Source organism: Patella vulgata, chromosome 2, assembly GCF_932274485.2.
Source record: "Patella vulgata chromosome 2, xgPatVulg1.2, whole genome shotgun sequence".
NCBI lineage: Eukaryota > Metazoa > Mollusca > Gastropoda > Patellidae > Patella > Patella vulgata.
The window spans coordinates 74418842-74440293 of record NC_065880.2 but is presented as its reverse complement, the minus strand read 5'-3'; the positions used below and the strand labels follow the sequence as shown (position 1 = coordinate 74440293).

The window sequence follows — 21452 nt, the reverse complement described above, 5'->3', positions numbered from 1 at the left end:
GCATAATATTATCACATGTTGAAACATAGTTACACTTTGTGGTTTAGTTATGATTCAGGCCCTGTCATCCCAATCTTTGATTGTATGCTCCTACCATTCAAGTACATGTATAGATAGGGCCGTAGTAATGTTAGAAAGTAGGATATTATATATATGTAAAAAGAGACGAAATAAACATAGTGGTTTTTCTTACTCAATAAGTGTAACACCTTTTGTTAAGTATGATAACAGACATATTTTATCCAGTCATATAACCTTACATACTATAATTTGTAGTAAGCAGTGTACTAATATAGTACAAAGAGATAAAGTATACATATAAACATAGACCAATGGTTTATGTTATGGTGTGGAGAATTTGGGCGTTCTTACTAGGTACTAGTATATGTATACAACATGATGACTCATACACCCAATAAATTAAAAAAAGAAGTCAGTTAATTCTTGTTGGTAAATTACTTACAGTGTTGATATATTAAATAGGACTCATCATATACATGTAGGTAATAACTTGTTTGATTGACAATAGTTGTTTAAATATTAAAGTATTTGTGAGGATTGATGACCTGCTGATGATGGCCACCTTTTTGTTGATCGTTACAAAAGACATAAAAAAATGACTGCTTTCGCAATGGAGAAATGAAATGGGGTTTAAAATCTAACTATTCTGCTCCAACCAGGAAATTTGCTATTTGGGTAGTTTTGCTCAGACTGCAGCATTTACACCTACTCTCATCGAATCAAGTTGTCAATAGATTTTTTCGTGTGCACACCAAAAGGTACACAGATGGATCACGTTTTTTTTTGGTCCAATTTTGAAAAATCCTAAGCAACTATCACGATGAAATCCTCCAGGACAACTTGGTCAGTGAGCCAATGCCATATATACCAAGCCTACAGATACAACATCGGCTACTCATTCACAGAAACACAGTGGCGTTGAGTCAAGTGACATGGTTTTAATCCAAAGATTGTATGTGACAAGGAGTAGGGTCGCCTGCCTAACCTCATGGGTTTTCTCCAGGTCTTCAGGTTTCCTCCGACTGTTAATTAAAGACCCCTACGTACAAATGAAATATTGAAATAAAATTGAACCATGTATACATTTGAAATCCATTGGCTTCAGACCAGTGTATCTGTACCTGGTTATCAAATGTCACACATACAAGTCTGGTCAAAATTACTAACCTAATTAACTCACATGTTCAATTGTCTTGTTCCAGACTTTGTACATTAAATATTACCTTAATGTAATGTGGTGTTTTCTATTTAAAGCTCTTCTTACATGTCCTTGTCATATTGTATTAAAGGGCTTAAAACAATATATCAATTATATCTTATGAAATCGTCGTAAATCACAAATATCCATTAAATGTCACCAAAGACTACCTTTTTTCTGGCTTCAAATGTTCTATGAATAATTATTTAGACATTTGTTCACATGACAAGCCCATAATCCACTCTTGAGACCATCGGATGTCTGACATATTTATTGGATTAGACAATGTCTGTCATATCTTCTTTAAAGTGGAAAATCAAAACTTTGTTTATTATTGTAGCGGTGGTATTTGACATTCAAGACTAATTATGCTATTTCTTGTCAAAACTTCAAACATTCACACACTTCACTCAGAATAAAGTAACTTGAATGATATGTATTCATTTTTCATTATCATTTTTTGAACTATTATAGAAAGAACGACCAGCTCTTTATCAAAATCCCACATAAGGCATCTTTAAATGACCATAAATAGATATATATATGTTCTTTGCATTGCTATCTTTAAACTAAATCTTACATATTATATGTAATGCATCTTTAAATGCGCTTTAGATCATAAGGTCTGTTCTCCGGTTTACTCTAACTGCTAAAGATGCCTATGCACAAGCAAATTATTGAAATAAAATTGAATCATATGTTAGTCCTGAAATGACCTAGTTTGTGTCAAGTGGAGGTTAAACCCTATTTCTTTGTCTCTTTTTTAATGTTACAGTTAGATGATTTTCTAGTCATCTACAACAACCAGACATTTGTTATCCAAAGTCAATATTAAGCTAATAATAATGTTGATACTGGGTCATGGTAAAAAATCTGAAGAACATGGTGATAGAAATGAATGTTGATGTTCCTTATTTCACACCTAGTTTTTTAGATTTATTATGTTTGAAGAAATGAAATGAAATAGGATTAAATATCCTATGTTTCTGTACCGACTGGGCTAAGTCATGCGTTGTTGGAAATTTTGTCCTGACAGTGGCATTACATCCTACTCGTATTTCTAATTCCAACTTTTAAGGGATCTTTTACATGCAGGGGGGTTGGGTGGTGGAATGGTCCAATGCATGTGCTTTAGATCATACGGTCTGTCATTTAGTCAAATGGCATTGCTTTGATTCCCAGCTTGAACTTGACAAGGAGTAGGGTCGCATATCCAACCTTTGGTTTTTCTCTGGGTCCTCTGGTTTTGTCCCACTTCTAAAGACCCCAACGCGGAAGAAAATTTTTACAATACAATTGAACTAATAGTTTCGAACTGACCTATTATTATGTGCATGTATGTGTGATTGAGCGGTTTTCAGTTCATACATGTATGTTTTAAAAAGTCATTCTTCCGATTCCCGTAAGTAAAACCCATAGCATTATTTTATAGACAAGAGTATTGGCTTTGTAAGGAAATAAAAAAAAAGTGTTTCTTTGGAAGGGAAATAAAAAAAGGAGAGAATTTTTTATTACAGTGTGTAAATGTCAGGCTATTTATTTACGAACAAATAAAGTGAAATAACAACTATTATTTAAAACAACTGATGAATTATTCATGATCACTGTGTATTAGGTCATTAATATTAGGCCTCACCAATTTGATTTTCTATTCTTTGGGGACTTGATAAATAAAAAGCTGCTTGAATCATGTGAATGATGTTTTATTTTAAAATTTGGAACTGAAAGCTTTTGAACAGCACAACCAATTGGTTTTTAAAGTTACAATTTCATATTTTTAAGTTATATTTTTAAAATGTATTAAAATAAAGCCCTAAAATGGATGGTATCTATAAACAGTCCTACCTTGTTAAAGAAAAATCCTATAATTCACTATTGCCAGTTGAGGAATTGGCAAAAATATCATTTTCAACATCAAATTCAAACGTTTGAAGATAGCTATTCCATGGTGGGGAATAGGAAAACAAGGGAGGTAATTGTGTTATTATTTCCGGTGTGAAGATTCTTAAGTGTGAGAAAGATAACCTATGATCGTATAATAGTGAGTTGACAACCTATTGAGCAAAAGACATAGAAATAATTATGTTTTGACCTCCTTAGAACATATGAAATTGCAACTTTAAATAAGTTTTTTTTCCAAAAGAAATAAGAAGGAACATTTTAACAGTTGTTCCCGAAGAACAAAAAATCGAATTGATGTGGCCTTATTATTGTACATAATAATTTCTATGGGGTTAATTGTGGAAGATTTGTTTTTCAAAATAGTCACATATGGGTACAAATATATGTAATGGAAGTAAAATTCATCCCAACATTATGATTTTGATTGTATTCATAAACAAAAAGGAATTAACCAGATGAATTAGATTTTTCAAATGTGAAATATTGTTTCTATACATGTATATTTAGTGCAGCAAATAGAACAATGAAATTTACTTTGGTTGAATTTACTTATAGATATAAGTTTTACGTGACATTTTTAACGTTGTGCCAGATATTTATTAAATGTATCAATAAAAGAACAAGAAGACAAAATGACAGACACCTCTGTGACAAGTGGTTTATTTTCAGACTTGGTTCCATTTGAAAATACTTCATTATACAATATGATTCTCTGCTTGATATCAACTATATAAACTTAAACTCTATAAGGAGCCATGGTGGCTTCGAGAATATGTTGCTGATTGACTAATCAGGAAATCCCCAGGATTTTCTAGTGTGGTTTCTCCTTGTCAATGTTGCAGGATGGATGGGATGGGATGAAAACCTAAGGTCCTGCACACGTAAAACTAAAAGAATTCAATTACTGTCCAGGCAAAATTGTCCTATTAGCTCACTGTATGGCGTATACCTGTCTTCATTAGCCCAGTAGTTGCAGAAAAGTTGGTCGTTAAACATATTTCATTTATTAACTTTATAAATTTGTTTGTATATTTTCAGGTTCGAGTAAAAGACTTGTTAAACCCATTTCATTTATTAATTTTATAAATTTGTTTGTATATTTTCAGGTTCGAGTAAAAGACTTGCTTACCCAGACATGTCAGATAGATATCGATGATAGTTGGTATATAATAGTCTATGATCAATGTACCGAGGATCCTACATATTTTACAGATGATAATTTTGTCTACATATTACTCTCCAAACTAACACAAGTTTTTACCTATGTTACATTCCTGAAAGGTGAGTTTTGTCTTCACAACAGGGGGTCGGGTGGCTGAATGGTTTAATGTGTGCACTTTAGATCATAAGGACTGTCTTTGAGTCAAGTGGTGTGGTTGAGAGTCCACACTTGGAATAGGGTCGCCTGTCCGACCTCGTGGGTTATCTCGGGGTCCTCCTGTATTCCTCCCACTGCCAAAGACCCCTACGAGCAAGAGAATAATTGAATTCAAATTCAATCATATGTTAGTCCCGAAATGACCGAGTTTGTGTTGAGTGGATGTTTAACCCTTTAAACATTTGAGTCATTTGGTGTGGTTTGTTTCTTGAAAATTGAATACACAGTTACTATATATAGGTTATACCAGTCTGTCATAGTGTCATTGTCATTGGATATTTATGATCTGAAGTTATCTTGTATTGTTAGAAAAATATTACCACAATCTACGATAATTAATTCAAAAAATGTTTGACCAAGGGTAATAAACAATGATGGTTTGATGTGTCAATAAATCATGAGATAGAATGAGTGGTATAGGATTTAACCACAAGCAGTTGTTGATTAGCTACATGTCAAGATAAACAGATAGCCACATGTTAGCTTGTTTATATAATATAACTTATACAGACACATAGAAAACCACAGGAATGTCGAATAACCTTGGTTATCCCCCCTTTATTATGTCTTTCTATGATGGCTGGAAGAGGTTATTGTTAAAACATCTGCTGAAAGATCAGGATTTAGTTACGCAGCATATTACCGTACAACCACAATACACGAACTAAAATATTCCATTTTTTCTTCGTAATTGTTTTTAAATTACTCGCCACTAATGAGCTGTGACATCATTTGCTGCATTCACATCCTGCGGAATTAAGAATCTTGTAGCATTTATGGAACTATTTTTATGTTTAATTTCTCTTTTCGGTGCATTGAATGTTTCCAGTTTAATGTCAAAAGCTTTGAAGTAATTTAGTTTTAAGTGGGTTAATGTTTGTCGACAGCCAGTTTTTATGTAAGTTGTGGATTTCTCATGGTCTGAGAATGTATCTGCTAAGATTGTTTCGATTTACTGCACTTGATACACGTATATAGACCAAGAAATAAGATTAACTCCCCTTTGAAATAGTGTGTATAATGAGAACTTTTTTGGATCAAACTTTTATTTTGTGAAATTTATTGTTAAGGTGGGAAAGGAAAACTTGTAACTTTACTAAGCCAAAAAATATTTGGCTTTTGTCTAGTAAAGAAATATGTTAAACGATTCATACCATTAAGTTTGTATTTTATGTTGATTTTCAAATAATTGAAACTGTTTGATTAACAGAATCATTTGACCTGTTTTTGAAAAAGTCGATATTTATATCTAAACACAGGTTGCTATTCCCGGGCCCCCTCCCCACTTCCAAAAATTGTTAATGAGATAAAACACCATGTAAGGCATATAGAAGATCAAGCAGAAACTGAAGCTTTTATGTAATTATAACACCAGATATAAATGTCATAGGATTTGAATTAGAACTATTTTGAAATATGAAAATCAACAAACTATAACACATGTATTAGATGGTCATGTGTGAAAAGCTGATTAACTTATCTAAAAGTTTAACGTGTGTGCTTTAGATCATTATAAGGTCCATCATTGTATCAAGTGAAGTAATTGGATTACAAGGACAGCTGTCTAGTCCTTTGAATGATACGAAAAACCGAGGTCCCGTGTATACATTGGAATGCACGTAAAAGATCCCTTGGCAGTTGGAATTTGATATAAGAGTAGGTAATAGTGGCGCTGCCCGGGCAAAATTTCCGTCATAGCACACTGTATGGCGTATGCCCGTCTTCATTAGCCCAGTATTATAGCAGAACAGTAGGACGTTAAACCCCATTTCATTTCATTTTCATTTCATTTCATGGATTCCCCACGTGTACGTGACAAGGTGTAACCTGCCTAATCTCGTGGGTTTTCTCTGGGTCCTCCAGTTTCTTCCCACTGTTAAAGATCCCTATGAGCATGTGAATTATTGAAATAAAATTGAACCACTGTATGTTAGTCCCAAAATGACAAAGTGGCATAATTGGAGTCCTCACATGTACGTGACAAGGTGTAACCTGCCTAACCTTATGGGTTTTCTCTGGGTCCTTTAGTTTCTTCCCACTGTTATGAAATATTGAAATAAAATTGAACCACTCTGTATGTTAGTCCCAAAATGACCTCGTGTGTGTCGACGTTAAACCCCATTTTCTCTCTCTCACTTTATCTGAAAGTATGACACAGTTTTAAAATGGTTACAGGCATGCCACTATGGATCTGTTTAATGGAGACATGTTATTATAAGATATTGATTATTGTAAATGTATCATGTAATTATTGATATATATGTAGTTTTGAATTAAATGAATTTAGTTGGTCATATCTAAATAGATTATGCATTGAACATAATCAAAATGAAATGGGGTTTAAAGTCTTGTCAACACAATACTTCAGTTATTTTGAGACTAACATATGATTAATTTCATTAAGTGTTCAACATTCAATTTTTCCAGTTTCTGTCTGCCCTTCTAATTCAAATTGCAGGATAACTTGTGTATTAGATTTTAGATATAATCAAATAGTTCTTGACTTGAAAGTAGGTATATAACTAGATCTCTATGTAGGTACAGTAGTAACATTAGTTTGGTAGACTATCAAAGTTCTTGACCGATGACTAACAGATTAAACAGACAGTCATCTTGTTCAACTTGTACTCTTGTCTTGTTATAAGAGTAAATATATGTAGACCAGGCAAGGTGCTTGTTTCTACATCTGTAGGTATATAGTAGATTGACTTCATGTTCTACCTGTGTAGGTAAGATTGAATTACTTATGTTATTTCATCACAGGTGCTGCTTTAAGTCATCGCATTCGCTTTAACCATTTAGCACTTAGATCGCCTGAACCACCCTAAAACTGACCCCAAACCAGTAAAACTGAATGGTCCTATAATATGGAAATCTATTCACAAATCTCAGATGGTTTGAGGCGGTATAAGGAACAACAGTTTCGGCCTGTTAAGGAATGTACTGGTATTAATATATCACTTTTCTCTAATTTTCTTTCAAGGAACTGAAATAGTAAATATTTAATTGCACCAAATGCTAAAGGTTTAAATTTGTGATTCCTTCTGGTTTTGAACTAAAAGTCATCAAGTGTACAGGTACAAGGAATGGGCTCTGAGTTTTTAGTTTCTACAGGAACAATAAACGATTGTTGGTGAATAACACTAATACATTTCATTGTATGTTAATCCTATAATTTTGTATTATTTGACTATTTTTCAGGTGGTTTATTGGGTTTACAAGCAATGTACCCATCTTTAATAGAGAATAAAGATACAAGTGGTTATAAGTGTACCCCCCTAACCTCCTTATCTCAACCGTGTATGCCTGTTAGTAATGTGGGACCTACACGTATCCTCCCATTTTTATACCTCGGCTCTCAGAGAGATGCTTTATCTAAAGAAATTGTTCAGGTAATTGTTTCTTTGTTTGAAGAATAAGATTTACAAAAATGAATGTTAGGTCATAGAAAAAAAAATTTCCTGGTTCTCAGACAATCCTTACAAACACGTGTTTGTGTTGTTATTTTATCAAAGGACCTGTGCAAAGAACATTGATGATTATCCAGTGACCAGTATCATTTATGATTGTCAGTAACATTTATAAGGGTTGTATACTCGATAAACAAGGCTATTGCACATTTCTGGATTTATTCAATTGAAAAATATTTACATGTGGTAATTACATGCGGTAATTAGAGTAATAAAGCCCTTTTAAATGAAGTAGGATTATCTGAGAACCAAAATATTTTTTTTATATTGCCTTACTAAATTAGAATGATATCAATAACCAAATTGATCTTAGTCTTTTGACCGGTATTGATTATAAATAATCAGTGTTTGTTTAAAACAGAATATTATTGATATTTACCAAATGTATGATATTTTTTTATATTTTTAGGTCAATGGTATTACATATATCTTGAATGTAAGCCTATCATGTCCAAAGCCTCCATTTATTCAAGATGCACACTTTAAAAGAATCCCTATCAATGACAATTATAGTGAAAGGATGTTACCATTTTTCAAAGAAGCATTCCAATTTATAGGTAAGAAAGTGAAATAGTTATTACCAGACCTGGAAACAAAGATTATAGTCATGCATGGCAATGTGTTAAAGATATTAAAGATGCATTATGCAAGAGCTAAATCTGTTTATTGCAGGTGTTTCTTTAGGCCTGAAATGTTATCTAAATTATTAATTAGACATTAATTAACTTACCAAGACCATAATCAACTCTGGATGCCATCGAATGACTGCGATATTTAGTAGATTTAGATATATTTTGTGGTGTATGTGGTTACCGTAAAAATTAATAATCGTGACGTTTTATTATCGTAACAACTATAACAAAGACAATCAAGGCTGCAGTGTTATTGAAATGGGAATTTATTGACTCAGAGTGATGTAATTTGACTGAAATTTGCAGCATATTCCCTTCACATTATCTATTTTTTAACTATTATAGCAAGAATTTTCAGCTCTTTATCTTATCTTACCTAATGCCACTTTAATAAAAACACTTATATAATAGACAAATCGGTGCCTGACGAAATGACAGACACCTTCGATTTGGTACCTGACAAAACCATACTCTGTGCTTGACATTGTCTGTGACAGCTGCCTTATTTCCAGCATTGGTACAGTAATTACTTATTATCTACCAGTAATTAAGAAAATATCAAACTAAAGCTGTCCATTGTTATTATCTGTTAAATTCTATGTACACAAAAGTATAAATATGTGGGTATATATGTGGTTTAATGGTCGAGATTAAAGATACATTATGGGAGATATTTATAGAGAGTTGGCCATTCTTGCTATAACAGTTCAAAAGTAGATGATGAAAGAAGAATATATTGAAAAATTCAGTCAAATTACTTTATTCTGAACATAGTTATCATCGTTGTAATATTTGCCTAGAAATGGTAGCGAAATGTGTCTTCACCTTCGCCAAACGTTTGATTGACAGGCGTTAACTCCACCTACATATCTCGATTATCAAGTAAAGTTTTCAATGGCATACGGAAACGCTTTACAGCGGCCTCGCTAAGTACACTCTATCATTTAGCCTCGATCTAACTGACGTATTTTCATCAGGTTACCCCTTATCTGATTTAATCAATTAGTGAAATCCTATTTAAATCCGAGCTGTAGCCGAGCCATCCGTGGGTCTACAGAGTTGATTTTGGTCTTGTTGTTTAAATAAAGATCTAATTTATAATTTCTATAACATCTGAAGCCTAAATTAAGACATGCAATAATCAGATTTAGCTCTTGCATAATGCATGTTTAAGTAATATATTGATACAGCGCAAGGATGTTAGTCAAAGTGTATTTTAATATAATACGTGATATCTTGCTTGAGACCATTAAACAACTTAAAATACAGACACTATACCGCATGTGCCTTTCAATGAAATGGTCACGTGAGTTCAATGTACGACTGGCAAGTTGAAATATTGGTACACCAACATTAAAGGATGACGTCACATCTATATTTTAAATATATTTATGATAATATTAATTTATAGCAAACAACTTACTCAAAATCAGGCATATTTTAACAGTTCAACAGCTAAGGCAGTTACTTGAGTTCTGTTTGTCAAATGTTGTAAAATTTAGAAGTTCGTACCTGAGATGATGATAATTGTATATTGTAGATATGGTGAGAGAAGCTAATGGTTGTGTTTTAGTTCATTGTTTAGCTGGTATATCTCGTTCACCAACTCTAGCTATTGCCTTCGTCATGAGGCATCTTAAAATGATGTCAGAAGATGCTTATAGGTGAGTTTATTCAACAGATCAATTCTTTTCAAATATCTAGTAACGTACAGTGAAATCTTGTGTGAACTTTAGATCATAAGGTCTGTCATTGAGTCAAGTATCATGGTTTCGCTCCCACACTTGTACTTGACAAGGAGAAGGGTCATCTGTCAAACTTTGTGGGTTTTCTACAGGTTCTCCGGTTTCTCCCCACTGCTAAAGACCCCTACACTCAAGAAAATTATTGAAACAGAATTTTACCAGTGTTTAACATCCCACTTTTCAGCATCAACCAGGCTAATGAAGACGGTCATACAATGTGTTATGAGAGAAATTTGCCAGACAGCGCATCTACGACCTACTCTCATTTTCAATTCCAGCTGTCAAGACTTCTTTTACGAGCACGTCAACGTACACACATGCCCTTGATTTTCCGTTCCATCTGAACGACTAGACACTCTTGCTTGCCAGGCCCTCTGTCCTGCACCACAGACAAGGGGAAACCACTCTCGAAAATCCTGAGACCTCCTGGTTAGAGAGCTCACTGAGCCACTGTATATATTATTAACATATTTATTTTCCATTAGATTTACTAGATTTTTTATTTTATTTACAGATATGTTAAAGATAAAAGGCCAACAATATCACCAAATTTTAACTTTCTTGGTCAACTTCTTGAATATGAAAAGAAATTACTTCATGGGGAAATAGAAGAAGATTTAGAAAAAGAAGCGAGAGCGTCTAAGCGAAACAGTTGGCCAAGTCCGTTTGTTATGGATTTACAAACTTCTAGTCCGTCATCACCACACGCCAAACCTGTAAATAAATCGCTGTTTGTGTTTGATACATATACATCATTTGATGTTAAATCACACAATGAGTTTTTGGTGTGTGAGGATGTTGTTATGGCCGATAAACATTCTGAATGTTCTGCTAGTAAAACTTGTGAATTTGGATCTGTGTCTACAAGTGAAAGTGTGGTAGTAAAAAAATCAAAACATATCAATGAGGTTGAATCTTGTGAAGTCGAGTTACGGAAACCTGTCTCAGAAATGTCCAAAAATGAAGATTTTGATACTGTAAACAGAGAAACTGTTTCAAAATCGAAAACATTAAAGTTATCATTGGGAGTGAAACCTATGGCATCAGCCAATCTGGCAAGCCCAGACAGCCCACCTATGATGAGATCCCATCGAATGAAACGACCCATGTCATTGGATGGATTATCAACTTTCATAACAAATAGAAGTCATCCGCTGGTTCGTTCGGGGCTACAACGGAAATCAAATACTAAACCCTATTCTGGTCCTGGACAATCAAATACACGGCGTCCTTTGTCACTCAATGGTTTATCGTCATGTCATCGAATGCAAACAAATTATTTATCTTTTCCACTAAGTCGACCTGTGACTTTTGGTGGCTTGACAGCAAGGCCGAGCACTATCCATTCACCATCAGTCCCAGGATTTCCTAACGGACACGAAAAATTATTATCCACGAGTAACTCGTCTCTTTCATTTGAAACAAGGACTAGTCATAGAGCCAGGAGTTCTCAAACAATTGACAGAACTTCACCCTATGAATCACCCGATTTGTCTAGTACTGAAATTTTAAGTGATTTTGCCACCTCCCCAAATGGCTTTCCATGTGGTGCGAGTTCAATTCAAGGCTTTAGTAAAAGTTCATCTTCAAATTCAGGATTTCCATGTAAAAATAACGAAAATTCAGAACCAAGTCACAGTAGCTCTAGGACTGATACTGAGAATACATCATCTAGTTCCGGCTTTCCTTGTGGACAAAGCACTTTATCCAATTCTGGGCTTCCCAGTGGGTCCAGTACTTTGTCGAACTCTGGGTTTCCAAGTGGAACAAGTACGTTATCCAACACTGGATTTCCAAGTAGGCATGACAAAGGTAGCAGTTCTGGATTTCCAAGTAGTGATAGCTCTTTTTCAAACTCCGGTTTTACATGTGGACAAAACACTTTATCAGTATCTGGATTTCCAAGTAACCCAAGAAGTTTAGGCCTGTCTAAACATAGTCCTGAATTTGACAGACATGAATCTGTGATGAATTGTGGATATGAAAGTCAACACAGTGCTTTTTCACAAACAGGATATGAACAAACGATGGTGACAAATTCACCCAGCCGAATTTGTAACTCCAACTATTTGCACAGACAAAACAATGAGTTATCTGAGTTGTATGATAATTTCCCTATTGACGAGTGTAATTATGTGAGTAAAGTGAACTGTTTAAACAATTTAAATGCATTTCCTGATGGTTCTCAAAGCTTGGAGAAATTTTCAACCATATCAATGCAAAGTTCAGGAGAACATCATTGCATCCTGGGATCAAAACAAAATGCTTTGCCGCAACCTAAGAGCGAAATCGGTGAAACTAGCTTTATGAGTACGTCGTCTTTATCAACTGTCAAGAAAAAGCAAAAGTTTTATTCACAATCATGCACGAACATCAGCTCTCTTCAGTCTCCGACGATGGAGTTTTCTCTTCTTACAGTAATGGAAGATTCCACGGATTCAATCATGGTCCAGAAGGAATCCCAGATCCATAATTTTCCAGCTACCTCACTGGACAAACTTAATTTTACGCCATGTCTGGCAAGAGATTATGGTTCTGTGAAGCCAGTCTCGGGTATCAAGAGAAATATAAGTGCGACAGAGAGCGAAGTTAAATCTGATAATCATTCCCCAATGTCGATCAGTAGCAACTGTTCCGACAGTAGTTGTACCTCCATGTCCTCATATTCACCGACCTCTACGTGTAGCATCGGAAAAGTCATTTTACGCAAAGACAAGGTCCAAAAAATGGCATCAACAGAAATGAAAGGGTCTGAATTAGCATCACCAGGATCACTCGGAAGCAACTGTTCATCTCCTTCAAGTTCCAATCTTACATCACCAACAACTAATGCCACTAAGGTGATTTTACGTTCTCAAGATAATAAATCCAAACGATCTTTAGGGCGACCTAATAGCATCGCATTCTCAACTTACCCATCATGTGATCTTGGTTCTGACTGTCAGGACTCGCCAAGTTCTGCCAGTAGTGCATCACAGGACGACACATCAGAAGCTTACATGTTACGTAGCAACAAAAAATCAAAACCCAGCGAAATGTCTCCAGAAAAACGATCTTTATATGGACAATATTCAGAACGAGAATTTTACAAACAAATTAGTGCTGCTATGGAAAATGCCAAATTACGATTCCAGCAACCATTTGACTCCCGAAAAGTGCGTAGTCTGGACGATATTCTCAGTTCTGACAGTGACTCTAAGTTGCCAAGACGATTTCAGCCCACTTTGTTTGAATCTTTTCCATCTCGCTGTCGTGGATCATCGGACCCTTATCAGTCCTCTGGCAGCATATCGTCTAGTGGCAGTCATAGTTCGTTACATGGAAGTCATAATTCACTGCATGGTAGTCAGAATTCCTTTCATGGAAGTCAGAACTCACTACATGGAAGTATGGAAATTATTCAGGTATCTTAGCAACCCGTTGTTACATACACTTATTGTTTTAGTGCAATTAAGAAATTTTATTTTCATTCAATCTTAAAAATCCCTGTTTTAAAGTGAATCTCATAGTTCATGATATCAAATTGTTTGATTAAAATTCTAAACTAAAAAATTTAGTTTTTCATAAAAAAAAAAAACCATGAGAAAATAACATGATAAATTTTAAAAATTTATTGGAAATTATTTCGTTGGTTAAATGATTATTATTGAACTATGAGAGTCTCTTTTGGGGCTTTTTTTTTTTCAAAAATCATTTTAGTTTCTTTTTTTTATGTGTGTGGTATTGGTAGATGTGTTCAGTTTGGTTAGATTGAATTTGTGTGTTTTTAATTTATGTTAGAAAGCATGTGTTTGATGTTTCCCCATTAAAAATCACCAGCCGCTCTTTAAGAATGTATAATCTGGTAATTTAAGTTCTTTTTACCAGGTTAATATTCAAGTAAGGCCACACCAGTTCGATTTTCAAGTAAATGAATATTGGTTATAGTAGGCCTCCTAATAATAATAATTTACTGAACTTGTATAGTGCCGAACTCCAGATGGTAACCCTGCTCTGTGGTGCTTGTACGAAAAAAAACCCCAAAATACATGATTATAAACACATAGTATGAAAAAATATAGAATTACATTTTAAAATAACTTAAATTAAAAATAGCACAATACAGTTAGAAAATAACAAAAATAGCAAAATACAGACAGAATATCATAAAAAATTGTTTTAAATTTCTGGTAAGCAAGATAATAAAATTGAAAAAATAATAAAATAGCACATTACAGATAGATATCAAAAATAATTAGAATATTTTGAAAGTAATTAGGATTATTTTAATGTATCTAAATATGAATATTATCTGGATTATAAAATAGAAATTATAATAAATTTGGAATCTTTTGAGTAATTAGGATTATTTTAATGTATCTAAATATGAATATTATCTGGATTATAAAATAGAAATTATAATAAAGTAATTTGGAAATTTTTGAGTAAAAAACATTGCTGTCTTATGCAGTACCAATGACTTATCAGCTGTCATATCACCAACTAATTATCATCAACATAGATCATATAGTTTGTCATTGAGTCAAGTGGCTTGGTTGTCATCCCACACTTGTGAGTTTTCTCCAGGTACCCGTTGTTTTCCCACTACTAAAGACCCCCTATGACAAAACGAATTATTGAAATACAATTGCCCCAGTGAACGTTAACTTTTTCTAGGAATGGGATAATCGTGAAACTAAACATTGGATGATAAAGGGAAATACATGTAGCAATAAGATGGTACACAAATTAATTTGGAATTTGGACAAGCATGAAACTACCTGTGGCAATAAACATTCAAAATCTTTCCACGGAAAATTGAATAGCAGTTTTAATACACCTAAATTTAGATTTTTTAGTGAGGATTAGTTTCCCAGGATTATTGTCAGAAACACATAGAACATAGAATACTTTAACACAAGGCTGAAACAAAGATAGGAACCAGTAGCAATATGACATGAGAACTGAACAATTTATGCAAATTTGTACATACATATACATATGCATCATTATCATTTTGATTTGTTTAATATCACACCATCACAAATTATTTATTTTGTAAATAGGATAAAAAAAAAACCTTGTTATATAGATAAATTAAATAAGGTTAAACTGTGTCCAAATGTTTATGACTGTGAAATGTACATGTAAGTTGAAATTTGTACACCATGAGTAAAAACAGTAAGGGATGCTAGATTTTGATAGTAAGAAGCAGCAAATTGTAATTCGATGACAATGTGTATATTTTATGTAGATAAGGCTTTTATTTGCATCATTTAAACTTGATTTTGTACCAAATTTAATGCACTTTTTCAAGAGAAAATATTTGTCTTGAAAGAGTTGATTCTTTTATTGTTTCAAAAACAATCAAAATATGTTTGTATCATAGTTGTTTCGAATATAATTTATTCCTATAAAAAGAATTAAATTCAAATTTTTTTCTGTTTTTGGTTTTTCTTCTCAACTTAATAGAAATTACCAAATATTTTTCTAAATATTCTTGATTTCAACATGTTTTTGAAAATTTTAATTCATTCAAATTAAAAGAAATAGTGGATTTGTTTGGATCTGATATATTGATAGATGTCTTTGCCTGGTATACTAATGAAATTGAGATTTCTCAGTCATTTTGGGGGGAGGGGGGTGGATGGCTGAATGGTTAGCGTGCGCGCGCTGTATCATAAAGTCTGTCATTGAGTCGACTGGCATGGCTTCGAATCCTCGGTTGTACGTGACAAGGAGTAGGGTCGCCTGTCCAACCTTGTGGGTTTTCTCCGGGTCCTCCGGTTTCCTCCCACTGCTAAAGACCCCTATGCGCAAGCGAATTATGTAAATAAAATTAAACCATGTTAGTCCTGAAATGACCTAGTTTGTGTCGAGTGGACGTTAAACCCCATTTCTCTCTCTCTCTCTCTCAGTCATTTTTACGTGAGTTTGTGTCCCTGACAATAAAACCTTGAATGCAATCTACGTGTATGTGTTCAGATCACTGTGATGTATTTCAGGATTGTTTGAATAAACATAAAGAAGAATAGTATCAAAAACTGAGAATCTGCCACAATTTTAAGGGTAGTTATTGCTCATGACCCCCAACAAAATTTAAAAAAACCCCAAAACACTTCAAAATACTGTTACTGGGCATATATGTATATTCTTTGCCTGACAACGCTGTGTTTTGGGGGATCAAAACTAAAAGTAGTTGAAAGATGGATTTTCTGTTTATTTAAAATGAATATTTTGTACCAGTAATTGAGAATTCAATTTATCAGATCTGATCAATTCCGCATTTTAAGAGAACCCGGCCCCAAGTTCACAAAGCATTCTCAGACTTAAGTTCAGAATTTACCCAACTTTTAATCACTGTTTATGAGAAATATCTTTGTTCCAGAAACATAAAACCTTGCACATAGTTTCTTATTGATGTATTTGATACATTAAAACAACAAAAACTTTATAAAGGGCTATATTTTAGTTAAAAAAAGGCGAACAATTTTGAGTAAATTCTTAACAGAAATCTGAGAATGCTAAGTGAAAAGGCTATTTTATACATTTATATGTTTTTGAACCAAGTTTATTTTGTTATGATATTTGTTTGTGCCCTGTTATTTATTTATTTTGTGATTACTTCACTTTTATTTTGTTTATCCCATTAGATTATTATCATTTATTAGAAACATAGCAGCCATGAACACGGGCAAAGGCACATTTCAAACTAAATATTTAACTGGCTGTATTGTTTGTGTTTTGTATTTCTTTGCATGAATTTTATTTTATTTTGATTGTACAATTATAGAATATTTAGAAGAAGGCAGAACAGATTAAATATGTTAGAAGTATTCATAAGGTTTCCCTGTAGTTAGTCTTAAGGAAACACCAATTTGAATTTCTGTTTTCCGGGAACATCTATTAAAAATTCTGCCTCCAGTTTTCTCTTGATAAAAAACAACCTAATTTTAAAACAAACAGTGCTTACAAATGTGGTTGGTTTTCTGAAAAGCTTTTAATTCCAAATATTTAAGTTTTGAAATTTGAACAAAACGCAGCACAAAAGAATTGAGTGGGTGATTTATTCATCAAAAGCCCCAAGAACTGAAAATTTAGTTGTTTTGGCCTGATTTCAAAATCTCTTAATGAACTGGCCTTCATTAACTTTTAAAACAAGCAGAAACAGTTGACCATGCAATTGATGGAAGCGTAAGGGCTTTAAAAACAGTTGACCATGCAACTGATGCCAGCATAAAGGCACAAGAGTAGCACTGAAAATTTAGAGCTTGAGGTTTTTCAGGTGATTTTAGGAGAGAATTTCTTGCCACAGAAAGTTACAAGTTATAATCCGTCCGATTCTTAGTCAAACATATCATATGCATAAGAAAAAAATTTCCATTTTCCAAAATCTGATGCCTATAACTAGTATGTTTAGTCTTTTGTGCCTTGCTTCTATGTTGTACCTTTTTAAAGAGACCTTCAGAAACTTGTTGGCTACATGCCTGTATCCTTTCCTGGCCCCAAAAAAGTAGGATTACGGTATTATCATACTGGTGTCTTATACAATTCAATTTGATTTAAATAAGTTCAAGCATATTTTTATATTTAATTGCCCCTCAAGTTTGATAACTGTATGATCGGAACAGTGGGGTTAATTTTGATGGTCAGTATTTGAATTTAGGACATTGGACAAATTTATTATCAAGCCAAACTTGTATATTCTATTACCCCACAAGTTTGACAACAATGATAGGAACAGTGGAGTTAATTTTCATTTCTTGTCAATATTTTAATTTAGGACTTTGGACAAATTTATTATCAAGGCAAATTTTTTCTGTACATGTATCGTAGTCTTAGATTATGTGCGGATATCTAATGTGTATATATTTTTCTGATTCTCCTGCTGTATCACTGTTGCATTTGAGTCTGCATTGTCAGACTTTTATTTGCTAGTACTTGTTTTTTTTTGAGTCAGGGTGGGCCCTGTTAATTGCCAGCAATAATGAGCTGGGGTTTTTTTTACAAATTTTTTATATCCTATTTTAAGATGATAAATCATCAGTGACACCATAGCTTTACAATACTGTATATATATGTAGGAATATATGGAATTTCCACTGAATTACAAAAGTTTGACCCCAAAGTTTTTTTATTCACAATTCTCGGTTTGGAATATCTATATACAGAAAGTTAATTTTTGGGAATAAGTTTATAAAATGTTATTTATGAATATGAAATATTTATATATTTGTTGATTTGATTTGATTTTTGTTATGAAATCTGAATTTGAATGCATGTTAAATGTTAACAAAATTGTTATTGGTAAATAAAATGTAAGTATAAAATATTATATTAATTTGTCTTTTTTTCTTTCTCTCTCAAGCTGCCACGTTAGAATTTGGTAAGTGATTTTTAACTCAGGATTTTGGGGTGATCATGTGCCTTATTGTGTGCATTGACAACCTCATACACCATTGGATGATTGATGTTCATGGTAGCCAATTGAATGCATCGTTAAATTACATAACCAGCATATGGAATACTACGCTGTTTTTGATTGGTGTATATTTCATTTAACGAACACCTCAAATCATGAATGGATAAAAAATATATAAGACTGTTTTTTGTTTTATTTATACTATAAAAATTTATCTTTTTTTTTTTTTTTTTGTTTTTTTTTTGTGAAATATTTTCTATAGAAAGTTTTAATTAGATGTTTTTCAAGATTTTTATACCTAAGAATTTCATTATTAATTGTTATCACGTCACAAAGTCTTTTCGTCTTTAATTCCACATTTATTTTTTTAAAGATTTAGAATTTAGAACTCCAAAACAAATATTTGTGTTTGTTTTGAAAGCAAGTTGACGTAGAATGTTGTAAAGATTTGACGTTTTCTAGTTCAATAACCTTGAGCTCTTTGTTTTGTACCGGTATTCACAAATTTAATTCTGTATCGCATATGCCATTCAGTCTGTTTAGTAACATTACTATTTAGTCCTACTTACTACAGACAAGAGTGTTGTTTTGTTTTTTTTGTCAATATCGCCCAAAATAATACGAAAAGTGACTGATGAGCAAAAATATATAGATATGCATATTCTACACATCTTATCCAAAATTTAAAAGATTTCCTAAAAATTTGAGAAAATTAAAAAGCTCTTGTTGGTTTTTGTTGGTGATTAGTAGGACTGTTACTATCAATGCGTAGAAATGAATATCTGATATTAATTGTCTGTTTTGTGTGCATGACATAAAGAATAGAACAATCAGGCCCTAGAATGTATGGTAACCTCCCTGGTGGCTTTGCACCAGCTTGAAAACTATCCTGTGTTATGTCAAAATATCTTTTCATCATGCTTATATAATTACAGTATGTCATTCTTCTGTAAATAAATAAAATGAAAATCATTCATTACTCTTCACACAATCTGCTGTCCCCTGAACATAGCTGGGATTATACAATGTACCATGAATTGGTATCTAACTAATGCCCAGTATTTATTTCCCTGCATGTGTCTGTTACTGTGATACCTTACCTTGGCTTTACCTATACATTGTAGACCTTACCTTGGCTTTACCTATACATCTATACATTCTATATCATCAATAGTAGACCTTTCCAGAGCATTTTGTAGTATAGTAAGTATTGGGGCAAATGCAGCACTATTGAAAAAATTGTCCCATTGATTTGTAAAATATATAGAGAATTAAATCTTTTAGTGGCATTTAGCGATTGAGAAACCCATTACAGAATACAATTTTTATGGGAAACAATCACTGGTTTTATTCTAAAACTATGACGTTCTGACAAGTATCCTCTTATCGTGCATAATAAACTAGTGATTGGTTCCCAAAATGTAATACCGATGTCAAGTGAAAATCTCACGCTTTTGGTTCTGTTTGAGAGAAGGAAAGTAGCATATTTAGGAAAACATCACACATGTAAAACCTAGCACAAGGTGTTGCCAAAACTCCTCAACCTTTCAGGAACCCTGATGCTTCAGATTCCTTGACTAATGCCCACAGACCTTCCCAATACATCAATACCTACTCTCTTATAAATCTTTGTAGAATAAAATAGCTAGCTTAGAAATGTTTATTGGGTGCTCAAATGGTCTTTTGAACACAGAAAAAGTTTACATAAAGCATCTAGAATTTACTTATTGAAGAAATTCCTGGCCCAGTCAGATATTGCACCAAGATATAACTTCAGGTCTATAAATAATTACTGTTATTGGTAACATCAAACAGCTGATGAGAAACAGTAATGTCACAAAGTACTTTAGTAGGATCCCACCAACTGAGGGGCATTCTATAGTCTATTTCATAAATTCCAGAAAAATGAAATTTTAATTACTCCAATTGTTTTTGAATTTCTTAAAATTTAGAGATTGGACAAAAATAAAAAAGGAAAAAAAACTTTATTATTGACATTTAACAATGATTTGAATGAAATAATTGCAAACTTGAAACTTTTATTTTTCTTAACTTTCGAACTACACTATAGGAGCATATAAAACATATTGTGTTAATAGAGCTATTGTTTGTACTGGTATGTTGTTAAAATATGTTTTTGATTATATTTTAAATTTCAAATCAATTAGGCCACACCAATTTGATTTTATGTTCTTCTGGAAGACGATAAAATTTTTCTTCTCATTTTGTCGGGAAAAAGACTAATTTGAAAATCAAAAGTATTTGGTTGCACTGTTCAGATGCTTTTGGTTCCAAATTTTTAATTTTTGAAATTTTAAACCAAACATCTTTAACACGATTCAAGCGGCTATTTAATTATCAAAACCCTGAAGAACAGAAAATCAAATTGGTGTGGCCTAAGGTAACTATTGTACATGTCCATATTCACACTCTGAACAAAGGTTTATATTCGCCTTGAATTAAGCACTTCTGTTTTTATTAGAAATAATTATCATTACAGGTCAATCTGGTTATAATATATAAGTAATAGCTCATGTATCTGTTAAAGCCACGGATTGTCATTTGCATGTTTCAGACGATATCTAATATCCACAATTACTCCATGCTAAAATCTACTCAAGATTGATTATTTAACATTTAATTAAGAAATCAAAATACCAATGCTAGATTTCCCAGCTTGAATTCAATCGGATTAAAAAGAAGCC

The 21452-nt window shown here is 33.0% G+C and overlaps 1 protein-coding gene across 1 annotated transcript in view; it reads left to right on the top strand.

Moving 5' to 3' along the window:
• Positions 1–14229, top strand: part of LOC126812500 (dual specificity protein phosphatase 16) — a 57178-nt gene extending 42949 nt beyond the window's left edge. The window contains exons 4-5 of the mRNA XM_056098378.1: positions 4160–4176; positions 14214–14229. Of these exons, the coding sequence (XP_055954353.1) occupies positions 4160–4176; positions 14214–14229 (33 nt within the window). The remainder of the gene's footprint in view (positions 1–4159; positions 4177–14213) is intronic.
• Positions 14230–21452: the final 7223 nt, after the last annotated feature.